Source organism: Ochotona curzoniae, unplaced genomic scaffold, assembly GCF_017591425.1.
Source record: "Ochotona curzoniae isolate NIBS_2020 unplaced genomic scaffold, NIBS_Ocur_1.0 contig_1, whole genome shotgun sequence".
Classification (NCBI taxonomy): domain Eukaryota; kingdom Metazoa; phylum Chordata; class Mammalia; order Lagomorpha; family Ochotonidae; genus Ochotona; species Ochotona curzoniae.
In genome coordinates, this window is record NW_024464918.1 from 12707915 (window position 1) to 12729663 (window position 21749).

The window sequence follows — 21749 nt, forward strand, 5'->3', positions numbered from 1 at the left end:
AAGGCCAAGCGCTTTTGGGGAGCACATCGCAGTGGCAGCTCCCTGCTCCCATCCCAGGGCCTGGTCCTGCAGATCTGGGCAGGGAGACTGCCAGGCAAGCTCGTGCTGTTCCTCCTGCTAAAAAATCCCTCAGCATGTGTGTCCTGAGCATTGGAATTGTCCAGGGAAGCCCTAAGGAGCTCTTCCAGGAGCAGTTGCTGTGTCACAGGCCCTCCTTCACCGGCTCTCCTCTCAGGCTGTCCTATTCTTACCCTGGGGCCTCCAGGAGCCACTGTTAACTGTCCTAGCTGAGGATATGGAAATCGGAAGCTCAAGGTCTCACCACGTGTGAGTCATAGGGCGAGTCATAGGACTGGGTTTCACACAGATCCCCGACTGGAGGAACCCATGTGGTCTCTCGTGCCTTGTCTCCCCTAGGTGACACTCAGACCAAGGTGCATTCAGCGAATCTCTGCCTAACCATCCGGAATACATGCACCTGGTAGCTGTGGGACAGCAGGTAGGAGGGATGATGCGCCCCCTTGTGGTGGTCATTGAAGATGCTTTAGGTAGCTTTCTTCCTGCCAGGTGGAGTGGAAGTAGAGATGACTTCCAAGGTCAGGATGAAGTTCGTGAATGGCCTAGGGCAAGGGCCCCTGAACTGAGGTCCGTGGAATGAGTAGTCACCACTGCATGTTGAGCACTGCCCCAAAATGATGAAGCTCCTCTTGCTTTTCCGAAGCTGTTGGTGATTTTTATCCATTATCCCTGAGGTGGCTCTGTAACCGTTGAGAGGAAGTCTTACTTAACCTAGCGGACACATGAACGAGAGGCTCCAGGAGGACCTGCGACTTAGAGGTGAGTGGCAGAGGCATTCCTAACTCTTGCATTCCTGATGTGAAAATAGTAGTTGGGCTAAGGTCACAGTGCACGTGTAGCCATTGCATCAGGTGGCTGTCATTCCCCCCACTCACAGCTGAGGAGACCGACGCTCAGAGGAGTAGATGAACTTCCCCCAGGGTGACACGGCTGCCAGTTAATAGAAGAGCAATCCACCCCCTAGCCATGTGACCCCAAGGTCCTGGCTCTCAGTTGCCTCCCCTTCTGGCTGCCCCAGCCTCCCTGCCAAAGTACCAGGAGGGACGAGCCTCCACTCCAACCCACCTCACTCCATGTGTCTGCAGAAACCAGGGCTCCGACCAGCAAGTGAGAGCCAGCCTCCTGACAACTCCCAGAGTCTCCCTTGCTGCTGTGTGACTCGGGGTGAATATCTTCCCCTCTTTAGGCCTCGGTTCCCTGATCTGTGAAATGGAGCCACAGGGAATAGAGACCTGTGTTTCTAGGAATGTCTGTCTAGAACAACAATGACCTAGGGATTTCTCCCTTGCCCACAACTTGAAGTTGTCCTTGAATCAACTATAAGCGTACAAACTCTTTCCTTTCTCTCAATCTTCAGCCCAATTATGGTTAACTCTGTTATTTAGAGACTTATTATCCAGGCTCATTATAACTAATTATTCAGTCTGCAGGGGAAGCAACAATACTGCTAGTTTAATTTAATGCTTACCTAGTTCACTTAATTGGCAATACGTCTTAGCAGAACACCGGACTTCACGGGGCCCTGGTGTGGTGGGTGAGTGGGGAGAGGCTGTGTGCTGCTCTTGGAAAGCTAAGCAAGGAATCAGGAAGAAGCTGCAGGGAGGAGGCACGCAGTGCTGGCTGGGAAGCCAGGCCTGGACCTCTGGCCAGGGAGACTGAGCCCTGGTGTCTCTACTTCCAATGTAGCTCCGTGCTAATGTACCTAGTGAGGCTGGCCCAGTTCTTTGACCTCTGCCACCATGAGGGAGACCTGGGTGGAATTCCAGGCTCCTGACTTCAGACTGGCCCAGCCCTAGCCCTTGGGTGCCAAGTCAGGGTTCTGGCCAGGCTCAGCAGCACTCTCAAGGAGAGGAGAGAATGTAAATGGGCCAAGTCATTGCCCTGGGCAGGGATTGCTCAGATCGCTATTCTCCCTTCCCACTCAGGGCGTGCAGTCTCCCATCAGTCTCGGGACTTAGGCTAAATCTGAATGCTGCCTCAGAATCCTCCTTAACCCAGGGCTCCAGGTACCCACCAAGGAATCAGTATGACCCTGCTGACCGCTTTCCCAGCCTGCTGCAGACTCCCGCAGCTCCTCTCAGGGGCCCCCAGACACCCCAGTCCCTCCTGTCACCCTCATCACGCCATTTGCCCAGAGCCCTGCCATTTTTTTTTTAAGATTTATTTATTTTTATTGAAAAGTCAGATATACAGAGAGGAGGAAAGACAGAGAGGAAGATCTTCTATCAGATGACTCACTCCCCAAGTGACTGCAATGGCTGAAACAGAGCCATTCCAAAGCTAGGAGCTTCTTCCGGGTCTCCCAAATGGGTGCAGGGTCCCAAAGCTTTGGGCCGTTTTCCACCACTTTCCGAGGCCACAAGTAGGGAGCTGGATGGGAAGTGGGGCCACCAGGAATAGAATTGGTGCCCATATGGGATCCCGGGTGTGCAAGGCAAGGACTTTAACCACTACGCTATCACGCCGGGCCCTTTTTTTCTTTTTTCTTTTTTTGAGTCCTGCCATTTGTATCCCTTCTCCTGGGTCTTCATCAATCTTTTTATATCCCTTTCATAGCAGCAGGTAAACCAAGACCCAAAGGGATGACTCCACAGCAAACAATTGTCAAGCCACAGCTTAGCTGAAATGCCTTCCCTGGGTGAGCCTGGGTGCATTCATCCTAGTGTCTGGACCAAGTGGGAGCCCAGCAGTCAGGGCTCTTCCTGCAGGTACACCTGTGGCCCATCGTGCTGTTTCCCTGCTCTCTTATCCATGCAGGCTGAGCATCTGCAGCGTGCAGGTAGCAGGAGGGACTAAGGGTCCACAGATACTCCACCTTGGCCTCGCCCACACTCCTGCTGCCCTCCATCACAACAGTGCTTAACCATCCTCAAGGTGTTCCCACCCTCACCCAGCCATAGGCTGTCCAGAGACACCCAAAACCAATGACGCTCTGAGGTGTGCAGTGTCTGTTCTCAAATCAGCTTTATTGTTGGGGTTAAAGAGGCCCTGGGAGCCCGACGTTGCTGCTCAGGCCAGGCGCTTGCTCACACGCTCGAAGGTCACGCCCCCAATGCTAGCGACCTGGAAGAAGCAACCGGAACAGAGAGGGGATTCAGGAACGTCATTCCTCACCAACAGTGCTGGGACCTGAGAACTGCCTCAAACCAGGTGATGAGGCCAGTGGGTCAATGCTGCTGTTCTGGGAAGAGGACCAGTTGCAAAAGCGACTCGTGCCCCTTCACTCTTGTTACCCTGAGAACCTTCTGTCACCTTATGAAGCAGGACAGAGGCCCTTACCACTCACTGTGCTCTTGGCCTGCCCAGCCTCCAGCTCCAAGAGTGAAGTCTCAATTCCCATTCTTTATTATGCACTCTGACTAGGCTACTTTGTAATAGCAGAAAAGGCAGTGCTCTGTCTCCTGGCAGGGGCTTCTAGCTAATCACACAGGACCCTAACCAAGGAAGACCAGCCTGAAGTGGCAGGCATGGGGCAGCGGGAGTCAGGCACTCAGCTTCTCTGGGCCTCAGCTTCCTCAACTGTTACAGGAGTCATGGTGTAGACTCAGTGTGGTGAGAAAGCTTAGCGGCTGTCAGAGCTGCTGTGGATTCTGGGTGTACTAAGCTTCCATTTTCTGTTCCATGCATTCACTCGTGCCAGCCATTGCCCTCGTGCCAGCCCTGAGAAGCTGTCCCCTACGTGTAGGGAAGCCCAAGGCCAAGAGGCCATACATAACCTCTGCTCCACAGTGGAAAGGGCACCTGCCACATACTTGATGATGGGAAAGCTATGGGTTAGCAGGAGATGCAGGCAGTGGGGCTCAGGACTCTGTCCTTTGAGACCCACAGTCTTTGCATCTGCATGTCAGTTCTGACACATGGCAGCAGAAAGCAGCCTTCCCATGGGCAGAGGGCAGACAGCATATGAGAGCCCAAGAGGAGGCAGTGAGCCACTCTAAGCAGGGAGGGGAGAGGGACTTGGCCTTTGCATAGACTCCTGAAGGGTGTTAGATTTGACAAAGCACACAGGAGAAAGGGGAACAGGGATTACAAGGAAGGAACCAAGTGAGCAGAGAGGGAGGAAGGAGCAGGGGCCTGTGGGATGGGACAGTGCAAGGGCAGGCCAAGCATCCAAGGGCAGCAGCAGCAGTGTGAAGTGATGTGAGATTTGCATGTGGGACAGATGGAAGAGAGAGTACAGGGAGAGGGGCCAGTGGAAGGAGGCTGGGACTCTGGTAGAGGAGAGGGAGCAGGTGGCTGGGGCTGCTGCTGGTAGCCGGAGGCTGCTCCCAGCAGGCGCTCTCTTTGATGTAGAACAACGGGAGTGCCCTGGCTGGCTCTGAGCTGCTGGAGCTGGAGGTGGGAGATTTGCAACCAACACAGTTTCTCTTATTGCCTCTCCTGATGCAGGTGTGTGCCTGAGTGTACGTGTGTGTGTGTGTGTGTGTGTGTGTGAGAGAGAGAGAGAGAGAGAGAGAGAGAGAGAGAGAGAGATCATGACCCTGAACTCTGGGCAATGCTCACAGCATGCAACCACCGTGTCTGGAGCCTCCAAGAAGCAAGAGGGAGGCTTGTTCATCCTGGGAAAGGCAATGCTGTTGCTGAGCACACACCTACTTCCGTTCCCTTCCTCACCTCCACCCTCACAGCTGTTCTCCCTGCAGACCTCACTGGCTGAGAGGCTCCACTTCCCTGGTAGGGGCAGGACCTGCAGACTGGCGGTCCCTGTGGGACTGTATCTTTGACGTGTCCTCCCCACAGAGCAGCTTTCACCCAGGGGAAGGATCATCCATTTTGTTGACTCTCCCTGTTTTTCTCAACACTATATACCTATTTACTTTAAAATTAGACAGAGGAGAAGTCCCACCGATCTGCAAAGAGCAGGCAGGCAGATCTGCCTGTGGCACCTGTCGCTGGTTGGCCTTGGGTGGATCCTGTGCTTTCCCTGCGCTCTGTAAGGCTTCTCTGCAACAAGGGACTCCTGTGGCCTCTAGGGTCATGTTAGGGATTACAGGCTTGTCTTCCTTCCTCCCCAAACTCAAATGCTGCTACTGTAGCATCCAATGCAGTGGTGTCTAGAGGTGTGATGTGTGTGTGGGTGTGTATATGTGTGTGTCTGTGTGTGTGTGTTTAGATTTCAAGGATGGAGTCCTCTGATGGGAGGAAGAAGAGATGTGCTAGAGCTGGTCCATCTCACTAGCAAGTAAGGAACCCAGGAAGACAGCCATAGCCAGGCTGCACTTTGCTCCTGGCCTTTCTGACCTCTCCAGAACTGTGAGAGAGAAATGTCTGTTGCACGCCCCCTTCCGTCTGTGGCAGCTTGGCATAGCAGCCCAGAGTGACTGGGGAAGGTTGTGTGTTCTTTTTCTATAGGTGGAGCTTGGGATGAAGGTGACAAGGACATGAGAGATGAAAAAGGGGAGGCCAGCAGGTGTGAATCATACCTCCCTCTCCGGCCCCTCCTCCTGGAGAGCTGGGGGAGGTGGGAGGAGTCTCTTCCCCCACCCAGGCTGGAATTTCACCACAGAGAAGTAAAGGGTAGGTGTGCCTTCTTGCTTCTACCTGGGCTTGGGGAAAATTCTGGAAGCTGAGAGGGAAATGGTGGGAGTGAGATGAAGAGCCTGTCAGGCAGCACCTCACAGCTTCTATAGAGTGCTGGGTGTGGTAGTGAGACGTGTGTGTGTGTGTGTGTGTGTGTTGGATATGCCAGCATTACAAATGTTTTAAACGGTGTTGCCAACATTTAATAGCATGGAGAGTTCAAAGGGACATGAAAATTTCCATGGGGGAAAAAAAACCAGATCTAGTGGGAAGGGCCCAAAGCGCCTGTGGAAATGAAGAAGGAGTGTTGGCTGCCCGGGGAGCAGGGACCCACCTGAGTCACCTCTTTGTTTATGTTCTGGGATGGGTCCCACGGGTTTCCAGTTTTGTGCCCCTTAAGGGACTGAATGGGAGGATTAGCGTCCAATCTCGGCTTTTCCTCAAAGCCAGGTGCCCTGCCACTGATCGAGGGGCTTCCCCATGCCTCGACTGCCTCAGCTGTACGATAGTCTGAAAAATTCCCACCTAGGAGGATCTGTGAAGTGCACTGAGACCATGTATACCCAGGGCGTGGCTCAGAGCGCACTGCCCAGCCACCTGCTGCCGGGGGACCCCTGCTGAGGCCTGAAACAAACTTGTTTCACAGTTCTGAGGGGGAATCCCAGAGCAACCAGCCAGCTAGGGACCAGCAGGACACTCACCTCCACCAGCTTGTCCCCCACGATCTCCGAGGTGTGCTGGTAGTTGGGAAAGCTTGCCACCACCTTGTTGCCCTCCATCTTCACGATGGCCTGGAAGGGAAGTACAACACAAGCCTGGGTCAGCAGAGCCCTGGCATGCAGGCCAGCAATGCCCACTAGGGATCTGCCAACCAGTATACAACTGCATGTTTTCAAAGACTGAGATAACCTTGAGCAAGTCACTGACCCTCCCTCTGCCACAGTGTGTTCATGTCTAGAATGGAAGTAGAGGTGGGTGTTTGGTCTAATGGTTTAAGATGCTGCTTGGGCCTCCAACATCCCCTATCACAGTGCCTGGGTTCGAGTCTCAGTTCTGCTTCCAATTCCAGCTTCCTGTTAGTGTACATCCTGGGAGGCAGCAGCTGATGAACAAGCAGCTGGGCCCCTGCCATCCATGTGCAAGAACCAGAATGAGTTCCTGGTCGCTGGCTTTGGTCTTGCCCTACCTAGGTCATTGCAGACATTTGGGAAGTGAACCAGAAGATGTGAAATATTTCTCTCTCTGTTGATGAACAACTTAAATACTCCATGTAGATTATATCCACTTGTGAATAACCTAATTTCAGTGGGAGTGATCAACTAAATTCTAGTCCTTCATTCTTCTCAGATTCCATGAAGATTTTAAAAAGAATAAGGCAATTATATGGTGACCCAGAAAGCCTTCTAAGGAGATTTACATTTTTTTTAAGAACCCAAAGGCAGAATATGATTGTTATGATGACTTGTTTTCTAACTCTGCAGCCCCAGGAGCCAGATATTCTCAAGTTCGTGGTCACAGTCTGCAGAGGAGACCAGAACAGATAGAAGACCTGAAGGACCCATCTGGCCAAGATGAGGACCAACAGCCCCTGCTGTGGTGTGTACCCTGGTTTTGGTCCACGAGGCCCATGTGTTGAAGGCTGGGTCCCTCATGTCTTATACAAATGGTACTGAGAGGGGGAACTGATCTAATCATGGTGCTGGAGGTGGGGCCTTAGAGAGGTGACTGATTGGACGGGGCTGTTAAGAAGGGGTCCTGTCATGGAATCACGGTGGCTAAACACACGTGCTCCCTCTAGCCATGTGCCACTCTCTGCCGCTTTGAGAATTTGCCACCAGGAAAGTTTGTTCCAGAGACTGAACCAATGGGGCCTGCCTGGCCTTGGCAGGTAACTCTCCCAAACTGTGGGTCTTCTCCTGGGTCAGAAAGCTGGCTCAGGTGTTTCTCGATAGTCATGAACCGAACTGCTCCAGCTACCCTCTCTTTTTCTGCTACCCAAGCTTGCAGCTTCAGATTCAGTAGAGAGTTTGGGAAGTAGCATGGCAAGAATGATCCTGTTGTATGGAACTAGCTGGCCTGGAAGTGGAGGTCTGCACAGTTGTATCCTCAGGCAATCAGACATGCAGGGCAGGAGGGAGGAAGATGGCAGTGCACAGAGCTCATAGCACATGGAAGCACCACAGGGGACCCTCAGGCCTCTAGAACTTGTGACTCTATACCTGGGGACACAGCTGCCTGTATCCCAGAGGAAGGCTTGGTTACTGCAGGGACTGTAGGTTCTGAAGGCGTGAGTGCAACCCTCAGCAGCAAAGAGCTGTAGCTCCGGTGTCTATCCTGTGGCCTCTGGCTGTATGGCCTGGACACTTTCTCAGCTTTTTTGAGCCTCAGTTTCTTCCCCTCTGAAACAAAAGCAATGACTAACCCTCCATCCCTATCATTCACTTTGTAGCAAGTAGCAGGCTAGGCACTTCCAGGCTGCGCACTCTCTCGGTGAATCCTGGAGTCTGGCCCTTGTTCCACTCTGCCTATCAGAGGCCTGAGTCTCAATGGGGCATGAGATGATTTACTCCAGGCCCGTCATGCTTTACAGACCCAGCTGTGTTTGAATGAAGGGCCTGGATTGTTTATCTCTAGGCCAAGCTGGGAGACAGCAGCAAAGAGTGGAAGCCAGGACCACCTGGCCCTGCTGTGTGATGAAGGACAAGCTATTTCATTTCTATCTGTAAAATGGGGAGAGTGCTCGCAGCAGCCTCATTAACTTCATAGAGATGCATGATCTATTTGTCAAGTGTCTGTTATATTAAATGCCCAACGAATACTTGCTACTTTTTATCGCTGTAGTATCCGTTATTAATGGCTGTTCGCAGCTGTTAAAAACCAGGAGCAATATATTGCTAGGTAAGCCCAGCTCTTCATGCTAAAGAAGAGAGAAGAGCCTCAGTTTAGGAAGCCAGGAGCCATGTCTGAGGTGCTGAGGTTGACCAGGGGTTTAGGTAAAGAGGAAGAGCAGCCAGTAGCCTCTCACCTTGAACTTCCTGCCCCCGAAGGTCTGTATTTCACTTTCCTTGCCGATGGTGAACTTGTTGGTCATGACTTGTCCCCCAGATGCGTGATGGGACCAGGTGAAGTCCTGCCCGTCTTGCTTTATCTCGGTGACGATTTTCACGTTGCGGCTCTTTTCTATCACATCGCTGGAAAGCCCTGGGCCCAGGGAGAAGCGTTGGTTACAACCCTGTGGTTGGGGAGAGAGCCTTCCTCCCAGCGGCAGCCCAGCACTGAGGTCAAGAACACCACTGTGCCTGCCCTCAAATCCCAGCCCTGCCGGGAACCATGTGTCTTAGGCAAATCACTGTCTCCCCAAGCCTCAGTGTATTCATCTACTAAAGGAAAAGAACAAGGCCCATCTCAGAGGGTTGTGGCAAGGAATAAATTCAGCATTACTGTGCCTTACATCCTCCTGGCACCTACTTAGTGTTCAGCAACGAACCCGAGTTGATGGTCATCTAACTGAAACAGAGACTTGTCCAGCTCACAACATTCCAGAATGCCTGGGACCTTCTGGGTGTGCTGGCTGATGCTTCTGTCTTATAGAAGAGGCCACGCCGCCCCAGGGATGGAGGAGGGAGGGGGCAGAATGAGGTCCAGGGGTGAGCTGAGCTCACTTGTGTTCCTCAATGCTGGTCAAGTCACAGCTACCCCAAGGCCACTATTGAGCGTGGGAAGTGCCCTCGCCTCTCCAGGAAACGAGAACCCTGCTCTCAGGCCTGCTGTGGCCCCGCAGCCCGGCAAGGTGTGGCCACTGGGAGAGGCAGGGACTGTCCTCTCAATTGCAGTTGTACTGCTTGAGACTTGGAGAGTGAGCACAGATTCCCATAGATTACCAAACCTGCTGTCTGGCGGGTTTCTGGCAACAGAACAATGTTACAGATCAAGCTGTGAGAGAAGGGTGGTATCTGTGGTCCCTCCACTTATGCCAACAAGTACAAACAGGCCTATGTTTGCTGAACGACTGAAAGAGTGGCTTGCCAAACTTGGTTAGTCTAGATACTAGCCCGTTGGTCACCTTTCCCGAGGCAGGATATGATAACACCACACATTGCAGGGTCCTGAGTGCTAATGACTTTTGCCACACACAGACCAGTGACACTGAGGTCCCCCATCAGTTATCCTGGGATAGATCTTGCATGTAGCCCACATTTAGTCAATGATTAAACACATAAACATAAAGTCTCTACTTCACCAGTCCAATCTCTACTCTGCCAGTTACTATCTGTGTGACCTCAGATCAGTTGCTCAGTCTCTCTGGGCATCAAGTTCTCCATCCAGTGCAGTGGAGATAGTATTATTCTCTAAGTGTTCTAAAGTCGGTGAGTGTCTTACCAGTCTCTGTCATCAGAGCCTAGCACAGGCAGTTGCTCAACCAGTGAGTGAATAAGTAAATGAAAGAATGGATGAAGTCCTGTCCCAGTTGATCCCAGTACTTTGAGTTCCTGGGCCAGAGCTGGCTATGGAAACCTGTCCCCACCCAGGGGAGGCATAGTGAGGGGCTCACTCACCCAGGAGCTTCATGAACTCGTCATAGTTCTTCTCACTCTCCATCTCGAACTTGCCGCTGAAGGCCATGGTGCTGAGGATGCTGGAGGCTTACGAGCAGAGCAAGCAGGAAGACCGTGGTGCTGAGGGGTCTGGTGTCCCAGCTTATAAACTCTCCCAGCAGCTGAGGCTCAGCCCCTAAATCACCCCACTTTCCCCTCCCGCCCCTAAAGAGGAAGCACTGTTTTATGACACGGGCAGGACCCAGAGGGGCAAGAACCTGCAGGTTGTTCACCTGGGCAAGTGCTGGCTGTGATTCTATCGCTGCCGTCAGCAAGGTCAGGGTCAGGACTGCAGAAAGGTTTGAGGAGTCATCCACTCCTGCCAACCTTCCCTCTGTTCATTAATGCCCTACCCTCTCCCCAAGCTCTCATCATCTCCCTCATCGCCCCCCCCTCCGCCCATTCAGCCAACAAATGCCTTGAGCACCCACTACTGCAAGCTAGACCAGCGCTGGGGAACCAGCTGAGACATGACACCTTTCCCAAAAGCACTTCCACTCCAGCTCACAAATAGGTCACACACCTGTGGAGGGGATAAGTAGGGCGTGATGTGCCCCCACAAGAAAAACTGATGTGTGATGTGGGAAATGGAGAAGGAGCAATGGTGTCCAGCAGGGGGAGCATGCAGGGAGCTGGTGCACCTGTGGGAGGAAGTGACGTTGGAGACCAGTGTGGAAGAGACTGGTAGGATTTGGATGCGTATAGAAGCAGGGAGGTTGGACAAGCCTGAGAGCAAAGAGTTAGGAAGTTCCAGGATGAGAGAGAAATGTAATGAAGGCAGAAAGGTACACAGTGAAACAAACATTGTATTTGGCTGGGCCGAGAGCGAAGATACCAAAAGGGCGCAGCCAGTACAACCAAGAGCAAAGCAGGGTCCATTCTCCGTGAACTGCCAATCATTTCTGTCCAACACAGAATCTGTCCAGTTGCTTACCCCCAGCAACCAAGTGGGGTCTGAGCAGGTGCAAAAACAGCATTTTACCATTTTCAGTCTCCTAATTGAGATGCTTTTCCTGGGCCAGGAGTCTCATTTTAATCTAACATGCACACAGATACACGCCCCATCATAGATTATTCAGATATTGAATTATGCATTAAGATTTCAAATAATTCATAGCAAATGACAATCCTGCCAGAGGGTTCCTTGATATCTCCGTTTCAGATCTTTCCTTCTGGATTTGTCACACATGTATTAGATTCTTATGCAAATGAAATCATGCTGTTCTGTTCCCCCCATTTTATGTCATGGTTTAGGCACAGGTCTCTATCATTACATGAAAGTGTGTCACACCCTTCTTAACAAATCCAGAGTATTTTCATGTAAATGTCTCCAATAATTCATGTCATGCTTGCTAGATATTTAGGTTGTTTCCAATATTTCTGTTATAAATAACTTCTACCCTTTGGTGAACATGTCAGAGTATGTGTGAAGACCATTTGCTAAGAAGGAATTCCTAGCACGACTCTCGGATTTAAGGGTATGATACCTGTTGCTCTGCTACCTTTCAGAGAGGCTCCTGTAGTTTACATTCCCGCTAGAACATCCGAGGATTTGCCCCCATTAGTGATAACCATGACAAACTCACAAGGACCCTGTGGCCTGTGCTTCTTGAGCATTTGTTCTGCAGTGAGACCCTGCACAGTGTTCTGCCCGGGTTGCCTTATAGAACCATTAGAATAACTCTATGAGGTCCTGACTAGTTTTGCCTTTTTGTTGCCAAGCAGTGAACGCAAGTTCGGTGAAGTTAAGCAACTTCTTGCCCAAAGCAGAATCCCTGTGCCTAGTTACCATCAGAACAACTTTCAACAGCTTTTATTATTATTAAAGATTTATTTATTTTTTTTTTATTGGAAAGTCAGGTATATAGACAGAAGGAGAGACAGAGAGGAAGATCTTCCATCTTCTGATTCATTCCTCAAATGGCCTCAAAGGCTAGAACTGAACTGATCTGAAGCCAGGAGCCAGGAGCTTCTTCTGGGTCTTCCATGTGGGTTCAGGGTGCCAAGGCTTTGGGCCATCGTCTGTTGCTTTCCCAGCTGGATCAAAAGTAGAGCAGCCAAGACTCAAACCATTGTAGGCAGTGACTTAACCGGCTGCACCACAACGCCGACCCCCCACGGTAGCCGCTTCTCATTTTCTTACACTTCCTCCTTCTCTCAGTGTCATCCCTTCACTCTCAGGCTTTCTCCTCATCAGCTCTAATTATGGCAGATGTAGGATAACCATAACCCTTGTGTACTTGCAGTAGGACAGCTTGTTTTCCTTCTCCCAGCATTAGTTTACAAACAACCCCGTGTTTCTATAAGGCTGTCACATTCATTGCTAGAAATGGCCGCTTAATAGTTCACCAAGGGGAACATTAGCCATCCCCAGACATCTGCTATTAGAGTGTTATATGGGTCTCAGCTTACCTCATTAGAAATTAGGCCATAGCAGGCAACTTTACATGTGCAAGGTTTTTATGTTTCAGAATTTTGGGGGATTTTGTTCCTTAAGTATTTCGTTGAGCTGAAAGCCCCAGAATAGCATTATAAAGCCAAGTAATCTGGAACGTTCTTGAAGCTTGTGAGATGTTTTGCCAGGTTTGATCTGAATGGGTTGCCACTCAGCTCACTGGGGTGCAGAATCACTAGGGACTTGGGGCTCAGTGCCTTTGCAGTCCTTTCCCAGGCAGCCTGCCCCTCCAGATCAAAAAGTGGTTCCATCCCGAGAATCCATTTCTTGTCTTTTAAACAACCTTTGTGTCAGGAAGGGTTGTGCATCTTCCAGTTCTAAAAATAATGGATGTTCGTTGTAGAACACTGGCAAAGAACAAAGCACAACTCTATTAAAAGCGTTCTGTCATTGCACTATCTTCCTTTTTACCTGCAAGGATGACACGGTGTTTAGAGGGAAAAGCACAAGACAGTGTCAAGAGATGAGAGCCGCTCGTCTGGCTGGCTGCATCTCATTTGCAGAGTTGCTGTTGTTCCATTCAGTGGGTAACCCTCTAGGTGTTTCCACATGCACGCGAATGTATTTTAACTTACCATCTCCCCCTGTTCTTTTCAATAAAGATGAAATCCAGAGATAACATTTTCTCTCACTATTTTCCACTTAGCAATACATCAGGGACCTAAATGAGTCGTATCTCTTCATGGAGATTGAAAAATAGCCTATTCATTATTTTAAAAGACTTTGCAAACAGAAAAATCCACTAATGGGATACACTGGGTCACCCTGCGCTGGGGAAAGCCGTGGAGCATTTTGCCACCTCCCTGTAAAGCCTGCTTGGGCGGGAGGGAGGAGAATCACTCACTAGCAGGGGCAGGCAGAAAAAAAGTCATTATTTGGGTTGGCCACATCTGCTCCAGAGTGCCTGGGTTCAGGTCCTGCCTCCTCTTCAGATCCAGCGTTCCTGCTGACACACTCCCTGTGAAGTAGCAGATGGTGGCTCTGTGCCTGGGTCCTGCTATCCCGTAAAGGAGACCTGGACAGAGCTCCTGGCTCCTGGCGTTGGCTTAGCCCACACGTACAGCTCATATTGGCATTTTAGCAAAAGGAATCAGTGGATGGAAGTGCTTGCTCTCTTTCCAATAAACCTAAAAATAATTTACCAGGAATAGATGAGCTGTAAGCTAGACATCAGATAATTGGGGGGGGGGGGGGGCAAACTAGAAAAACTTAGTGGTGGTGGAGGAAAGTGGTTACAGCAGTCTCTTGGAATTCCCTAGGTTGCCTGGATGTGGAGGAAGTGTGCACCTTGTAGAACCCACCTTTATGCCTTGCCTGCCTGGGAAAACTGCTCCTCTTCTACCTGTCATCCTGAATTTCTTTTGTCCATCAAGTCTACCTCCTTCAGGGAGGCTTCCCTGAATCCGCCATCCTGCAGCTCTTGTGCCCTGCAGGAGTCTTCACAGGCTGCGCTGTTAGCCATGACTCAGTGGGGAAACCTGGGCTTGCGAGTCCCTCGGCCCCTTTGAGTGTTTTTGTGAGACTTTGGGAACACGACCTTTGCTTCTTCTTTCTTTTTAAAAAGACTTATTTTTATTAGAAAGGCAGATTTACAGAGAGAAGGAGCGAGAGATCTTTCGTCCACTGGTTCACTCCCCAGATGGCCACAACTGCTGGGCCAGGCTGAAGCTGGGAATGTGGCACCCCATCAAGGTGTCCCACGTGTGTGGCAGAGGTGCAGACACTTCAGCCATCTTCTGCTTCTTTCCCAGGTGCATTTTCAAGAAGCTGGACCAGAAGCAAAAAGGACTGAAAACTGGTACTCTGATACAGTATGCCAGCACTGCGGGCAGCAACTTCCTCACTATGCCACAACACTGGCCCCTGAGTATTTTTCTTTCCTAGGTCAGTCTAGGCAAGGCTGTGAGGCTGGTTATTTTTTCTCTTTTAAGTATTTATTTATTCTACTTGAAAGTCAAAGTTATGCAAAGAGAGAGGGAGAGACAGGGAGATTGAGCTTCCATCTGCTTCATTCCCCCTGTGACCGCAATGGCCAAAGATACACATACTGAAGCCAGGAGCCAGGAGCTTCTCTTGGATTTCTCACCTACTGCAGGCTGTGCAGCAGGAGAGGGCTTATGAAAAAAGGGAAATCCTGGGTCTGATTTGGGAGATCTGGGGTAGAACCCTGGAACCTGCATTTTGAGAAAATCTCCACTGCCTTGACAAGAGCATGAAGCTGGCAGGATGGACCAGGTGGGCTTTCCAGGACCCTACTTAACTCATTTCTGCATTGATTTCCTGCTGCTTGGGCAAGCTGTTTTCTCTTTCATTGCTACTGATCCAAGGTCAGTGACAGGATGGGAGTGGTGGGGGTGTGGCCTCAGGACAGCTGACTCAACATTGCAGCTTTCCCCACCTTGGCAATCCATGTGTATATCTGACCTTCCCCTACCGCCCACCCACACCTGCCTTTTTTCCTCTTCTCTGGGGTTCACCTATTTGTTCCGACTCATTAAAGGTCTTCCAGGAGGGGTAAATGAACTCCAACTGCCTCCATATCACAGTGAGGTTTTATGGGGCAATTGAAGCAATAGAAAAACTATGCCCCATTAGAGATAAAGACAGACCCCAAGTCTAATCCCTCTGAGCTACCCCAACTTTCCACCTAGATTCTGGCTCTAACCTCTGGCAGGCACAACTCATGTGAGGCCAGGCTTCTGTAGGTGTTTGCCTCCATGGTGGGAAGCGGAGAGACAATCACCCTGCTCTCCCCAGCCCTGGCACCTCACTGACCTTGCATGGAGCACATGAACTGTCAGAGTTCTCCTTAGATCAAATCCCTCTTCCTCATGGCAAGACTTTGACCCGCTCATTGGCACTGATCAAGAACGTCAGGGATAAACGGGCTCTCTGAGGGCAGTCTCTTCCAAGATGCTTCTCCTAGGGTGCGAAACTTAGCCCTGCTTTGCAAATCTGTGATGGCACCTTGTGCTTCCACAAGGAGAAATAGATAGGCTGCCTGGGTCTGATGCTCTGCTCTGCCACTCGCTGGCTTTGTGGCCTTGAGATAGCTGTCTTTCCGGTGTCTGTCATTCCTTATCTACCAAGTGAGGATAAGAAAGTGCAGACTGGGCCCAGTGCGATATGATAGCCTAGTGGCTAAATTCTTACCTTGCATCCTCTAGGATCCCTTATGGACACCAGTTCGTGTCCTGGCTACTCCACTTCTCACTCAGCTCTCTGCTTGTGGCCTGGGAAGGTAGTAGAAAATGGCCTAAAATCTTGGGACTGTGCACCCATGTGCTAGACCTGGAAGAAGCTCCTGGCTTCATATTAGTTCATATCAGTTGCAGCCATCTTGGAGAGTGAACCAGTGGATGGAAAAAATCTTTCTCTCGTCTCTCCTTCTCTCTGTAAATCTTTTTAATAAAAATAAATAAGTCTTTTTTTTAAAAAAAAAAGAAAGAAAAAGTGCTGACTAGAAGGAATGTGCCTAGCAGTCCATGAGTTTGCAGAGTGCTTCTGCACGATCTGGCACCAGGATGTAAGAATGAGTTGGGCAGCTGTGACTGGCAGAACTTATCCATGCGACTCCCAAGCATGGTGAGCTGTGATGCGAGCATCCTCCCATAGCTCAGTGTCAGTTCCGTCCACTGGTCTTTTCTCTGAGCACTTCTTTTCTTTGGTGGCCTCCTCCATTCCATAGCTGTAAACCCCATCAAACACCGGTGACTCTCAATACTTTTTCTCTACCTTCGTGTGTCCAACTGCTTAGCATGTGGCTCCACCCTCCACATCTTGTGTCAACCCACATTTAACATTTCTGTAACTCCTGCCCTTCTGCCTTCAGTAAGGCCTGTCCCTCCCATCCCAGTTGATAGATACAATGAGCCAGGATTTCTGCCAAGTCCTGTGCTGTTTTACTCCCGTCCAGTAAATGGTGTGGGTCCCAGTATTGTCCATGCTCAGCAGACAAGGGAAGAGAGGCTCAGAAATACCCTACCCAGATGATGAGTAGAGGCAACAGTCTGGCTTCAGGTCATCGTCACTTCCTCTGATGCAGCGATTTGATGTGCATGTAGCTTCCAGCACTGATCAGGTTCCTGGAACCTGCTGCTTTGATACCTCGTGATGACCCAAAAGTACCAGACACAACACTAAGTACATGGCACATGGCATCTCGCTTACTCCGCTGCACAAGCCCCTGAGAGAATTGTAGTAATCTCTGTTTGCGGAAAAGAAAGTCAAGGCTCAGGAAGGGGAGTGACTTGTCCAACATCACACAGAAATTCACCAATGAAGTCTGAGTGTGGATTCAGTTCTTTCTGACCTAAATGGTTTCCTGTAACCGCCATGGCCCTCGCTGGCTCTCTGATGAAGGACAGAATGGTGATCTACGACTTTACAATGGGAAGTGTAAGTTATGCCTTCAGCTAACTGAGCTCCTGGCTTCGTGCTGGGCATAGGAATACACCAGAAAACAGTTCCCTCTCCCATGCTGATGGAGATTTCCAGCTTTGAAGTTCATCCCACCATGGGAGTGGGGCCTACCCAGCCCCTGGCTTCAACTTTTTAAAAAAAGATGTATTTATTTTTATTGAAAGTCAGATTTACAAGAGAAGGAGATACAGAGAGAAATATCTTCCAATGCTGGTTTATTCCCCAAGTGGCTGCAGCAGCCGGAGCTGAGCCAATCCAAAGCCAGGAGCCAGGAGCTTCTTCCAGGTCTCTCATGTGGGTGCAAGGCTTTGGTCTGTCCACTACTGCCTTTATAGAGAGCTAAATGGAAAGTGGAGCAGCTGGGATATGAACCGGCACCCATTTGGGATTCTGGCATATGCAAGGTGAGAACTTTAGTCACTAGGCCATCATGTTGGGCCCGCCTGGCATCACTTTTAAAAGCCGTTTATAGTCATCCACTATACGGACCCTGCACAACTTTTTCTATCAGTCTCCTGTTGTTGGACAATGAGGTTATAATGGGAAATGTGTGTGCATCAATAGGAAACACAGCATAGGGAGAGCAAGAACAAAAGCATGGCTCAGGACTGGGAGTTCACATGAATAGCAGTGTGTGAAGAGAGTTGGGTGGGGCTGCAGTTCTGCTCAGTGCCTGTGGGCCATAAACTAGGAGAGGATAGTGACCTCCGAGACAGTGACAGAGATGGGCCCAGAAAGCCTTCCGCCACTGCTCTGCAGGGCGGCCTTCTCCCTGGGGGCAGCCCTTCTCAGACAGGGAAAAGTCTGACATCTGCTCTGCTCTGGCTCTGCCTGCTCTACTTCCTGCTTTTGAGCTGATGGAATTTCTGACTATTATAAACAAGGTCCTTTGGGTTCTCAGAAAAAAAAAAAAAAACCCACCTGAACTAGCTTGTGCTCCATGGAGGAAAAATGCTAGTTTAAACCATGCGTAATTACTGATATTTGACTCTTGTTCCTATGTGAAATGACTGTTGCTGCACACAGGCTAAGCCACCGCTTGGGATGTTTGCATGCCGTGTCAGGATGCAGGGTTTAGAGTCCCTCATCTGCTTCCAGTCTAGCTTCCTGCTGATGTCCCCAGAAAGCAGCAGATCATGGCCCAAATTCTTGGGTTCCTGCTACCTATATAGAAGACCTAGATTGAATTCCTGGCTCCTGGTTCCAGCCTGGCCCAATACTTGGTTATTTCTGTGGGGGGAGGTAGTAACATTGTAAGATCTCTCTCTCTCTCTCTCTCTCTCTGTTACTCTTCCTTTCAAATAGATAAAAAATAAAAAATGTTGGGTCCGGAGCGATAGCATAGTGGTTAAGGTCCTCACCTTGCACGCGCTGGGATCCCATATGGTTGCGGTTCTAAATCTGGTGGCCCTGTTTCCCATCCAGCTCCCTGCTTGTGACCTGGGAAAGCAGTGAAGGATGGCCCAGATCCTTGGGAACCTGCACCCACATGGGAGACCCAGAAGAACTCCTGGCTTTGGATTGGCTCAGCTCCAGCTGCTGCAGCCACTTGGGGAATGAACCAGCATTGGAAGATATTTCTCTCTGTATCTCTTTCTCTCTGTAAATCTGCCTTTCCAATAAAATAGTCTTTTTTATTATTATAAAAAGGAATAAATAAATATGAACTTCTTAAAAAAAAACTGTAGATGGACCCAGCACAGTAGCCTAGCAGCTAAAATCCTTGCCTTGCACACTCCAGGATCCCATGTGGGCACTGGTTCTAATCCCAGCAGCCCCACTTCCCATCCAGCTCCCTGCTTGCGGCCTGAGAAAGCAGTCAAGAATGGCCCAAAGCCTTGGGAGCCTGCATCCGCTTGGGAGACCCAGAAGAGACTCCTGGCTTCAAATTGGCTCAGCTCTGGTCGTTGCAGCCATTTGGGGAGTGAATCATTGGACAGATCTTTGTCTCTCCTCCTCTGTATATATCTGACTTTCCAATAAAAATAAATAAATCTTTAAAAGTAAAAAAAAAAAAGGTCTAGTTGGTGTTGCTAGAACCACGAATCTACCACTGGAGGAGAAAGAGGAGGGTAGAAAGACCTGTGAAGACCCAGGTGCAGCAGAGTCTTCAAAGAATCGCTCTCCAAGGGCCACAGAGGTTCTCTGGAGGTAGAAGGGGAAATGAAAACTGGAGAGAAAATGACATTATTACCCTCTCAGGACCTACAAGAAAGAGTACCCATGTTCCTGTCTACTGATCTGATTAACACTGGGGCCATGTCCAGGAAAGTGGAGGAGAAATAGCAGGAAGTACTTCATGCCTAAGCTTACATTTGAAGCAGCCCAGGACCCTTGGAAAATACTACTTAGGCAGAAGTCAGATGCCAAAAGGTCTTCCAGCTGCCTGCGCAGTTATTCATTGCCCCCCCTCTCTCGCTGCTGCCTAACTGTGATTAATTCCTGTGGCGGCTGCAGGAATCATTACTAATGAATTTCTAATGAACTCATTTGGTTTTAATGCGGTGTGTAATTCTGCAGGACACTCATTACAATTTAGCCTTATTAAGTTTCTAGTTATTGGGAACTACTATTGCTCTAAGCTCATAATCAGAAGAAAAGTAATTATGCAGAGTGGGAAGTTAAATTATGGGAAAGATTGGACCTTCTGAGAAGGCCAAGGAGTCCCTGCCCCTGTTTTTTTTTCCTCTCTGGGGTGCACTGATACACAGGACTGAGGTCAGAATGCCCTGCCTGACTTCACATGCTGTAATGGCAGACCTGGGCAGGCTGCACCTGCACGCTGGAATTTTCAAAGGCCACCCAAAGGTGGCCCTGTTCCCATATGGTCTACCCTACTTGTGTGCTGCCTGAGTTTGCATTTCCACCGTAAAGACAGATCCCTTTGCATTGGAGGTGCTGTTTCCATTTGAGCCTCATGGTTCACAGAGGAGTCACAGATAAGCTATCGCATTTGATCAGGGGGACCTCGGTTAATGTCTTTGACAGATAAGGAGATTAAGGCTTGCAGAAGTGAGGCGGCTTGGTTCCTAAGGTCACTAGGTGCAGGATGAGAACAGAACCCTGCTGAATTCTCTCGTGAGCTTACCTCTCCTTAATGCCTGCTGCACCTTGCATGCATGTGGCACACACACTTCCACCCACATCAGCTGTATCTTAAAAAAATTTTTTTGTTTTTATTGGAAAGGCAGATTTCAGAGCGAGAAGAAACACAAAGATCTTCCATCCAGTAGTTTACTCCCAAAATGGCTGTAACAGCCAAAACTGAACATATCTGAAGCCAGGAGCTTCTGGATCTCCCACAGGGGTGCAGGGTCCCAAGGATTTGGACCATCCTCTACTGCTTTCCCAGGCCGCAGAGAGCTGGGTGGAAATTGGAGCAGCCAGGACATGAATCGGCACCCACATGGGATCCTGGCACTTTCAAGGGAAGGATTAGCCAATTGAGCCATCACATCGTCCACCTCTGCTCCCCAGATGTTTCTTAAGGCTCAAGCCCTTTACATCATCCTCTATTATTTTTTTTTTTAAAGATTTATTTATTTTTATTGGAAAGGCAGATATACAGAGAGGAGAGACAGAGAGGAAGATCTTCCGTCCGATGATTCATTCCCCAAGTGAGCGCAGTGGTCGATGCTATGCCGATCCAAAGCCAGGAGCCTCTTCCAGGTCTCCCGCGTGGGTGCAGGGTCCCAAAGCTTTGGGCCATCCTCGACTGCTTTCCCAGGCCACAAGCAGGGAGCTGGATGGGAAGAGGGGCTGCCGGGATTAGAACTGGCGCCCATATGGGATCCTGGGCATGCAAGGCGAGGACCTTAACCCCTGCGCCACCACGCCGGGCCCCCTCTATTCTTTGATTTGGTCATGTGTCTTATCCACTTTCCATTTCCCCAATAAAATACCGGAGACTGGGTAACTTAAAAAGAAAGAAGATTTATTTTCTTTGCCTAGTTTGGAGACTCAAAGTTCAAAGCATATGAGGCTGACTCTGGTAGAGGTCCTGTCAGAATGAATAGCATCATGACAGATCTGTGACATGGTGACACAGGAAGCAGAGAGCCCATGAGACCTGGCTTCCTCCTGTATAACAGCCCATTCTTGTGAATACCAGCCGAGGGTCCTCCAAGAGCTGCCTGAGCCCCTTGCAAGGGCAGTACCTGCAGCCGTTTGAGAACCATGCCTTAGGCCATACCTCTTAAAGGTACTTAATCTCCAGGCCAGCATTATGGTGTGATGGCTAAAACTACTGCCTGTGACACCAGCATCATATATGGGCACCAGTTCAAATCCTATCTGCTCAATTAAAAAAAAAAAGATTTATTAACTTATATTGTATATTGGAAAGATTTACAGAGAGAAGAAACAGAAAAATCTTCCACCTGCTGGTTCACTCCCCAAATGGCTACAATGGCCAGAGCGGAGCCGATCCAAAGCCGGGAGCCAGGAATTTTTACCTGGTCTCCCACACAGGTGTAGGGTCCCAAGGCTTTGAGCCGTCCTCCACTGCTTTCCCAGGCCACAAGCAGGGAGCTGGATGGGACATGGAGCAGCTGGAACACAGACTGCTGCCCAATCTCAGCACTTTGCAAGGGGAGAATTAACTAATTGCACCTGGCCCCTGGTTGCTGATCCAACTCCCTGTTAACGCACCTGAGAAAAATCACTAGAGAATGGCCCAG

At 49.9% G+C, this 21749-nt stretch overlaps 1 protein-coding gene and 1 long non-coding RNA gene across 2 annotated transcripts; one reads left to right on the forward strand and one right to left on the reverse strand.

Moving 5' to 3' along the window:
• Nucleotides 1–6: 6 nt before the first annotated feature.
• LOC121160347 lies at nucleotides 7–7294 on the forward strand. Its single transcript, XR_005884536.1, has 3 exons — nucleotides 7–837; nucleotides 5431–5595; nucleotides 7080–7294. It is a non-coding gene; the product is annotated as an uncharacterized LOC121160347 (long non-coding RNA).
• Nucleotides 3044–10221, reverse strand: FABP6 (fatty acid binding protein 6). Its single transcript, XM_040986001.1, has 4 exons — nucleotides 10155–10221; nucleotides 8624–8799; nucleotides 6300–6389; nucleotides 3044–3141 (listed from the first exon to the last, which is right to left on the reverse strand). Exons 1-4 carry the CDS (start codon nucleotides 10219–10221, stop codon nucleotides 3088–3090), a joined length of 387 nt encoding a protein of 128 aa, XP_040841935.1. The 3' UTR covers nucleotides 3044–3087.
• Nucleotides 10222–21749: the final 11528 nt, after the last annotated feature.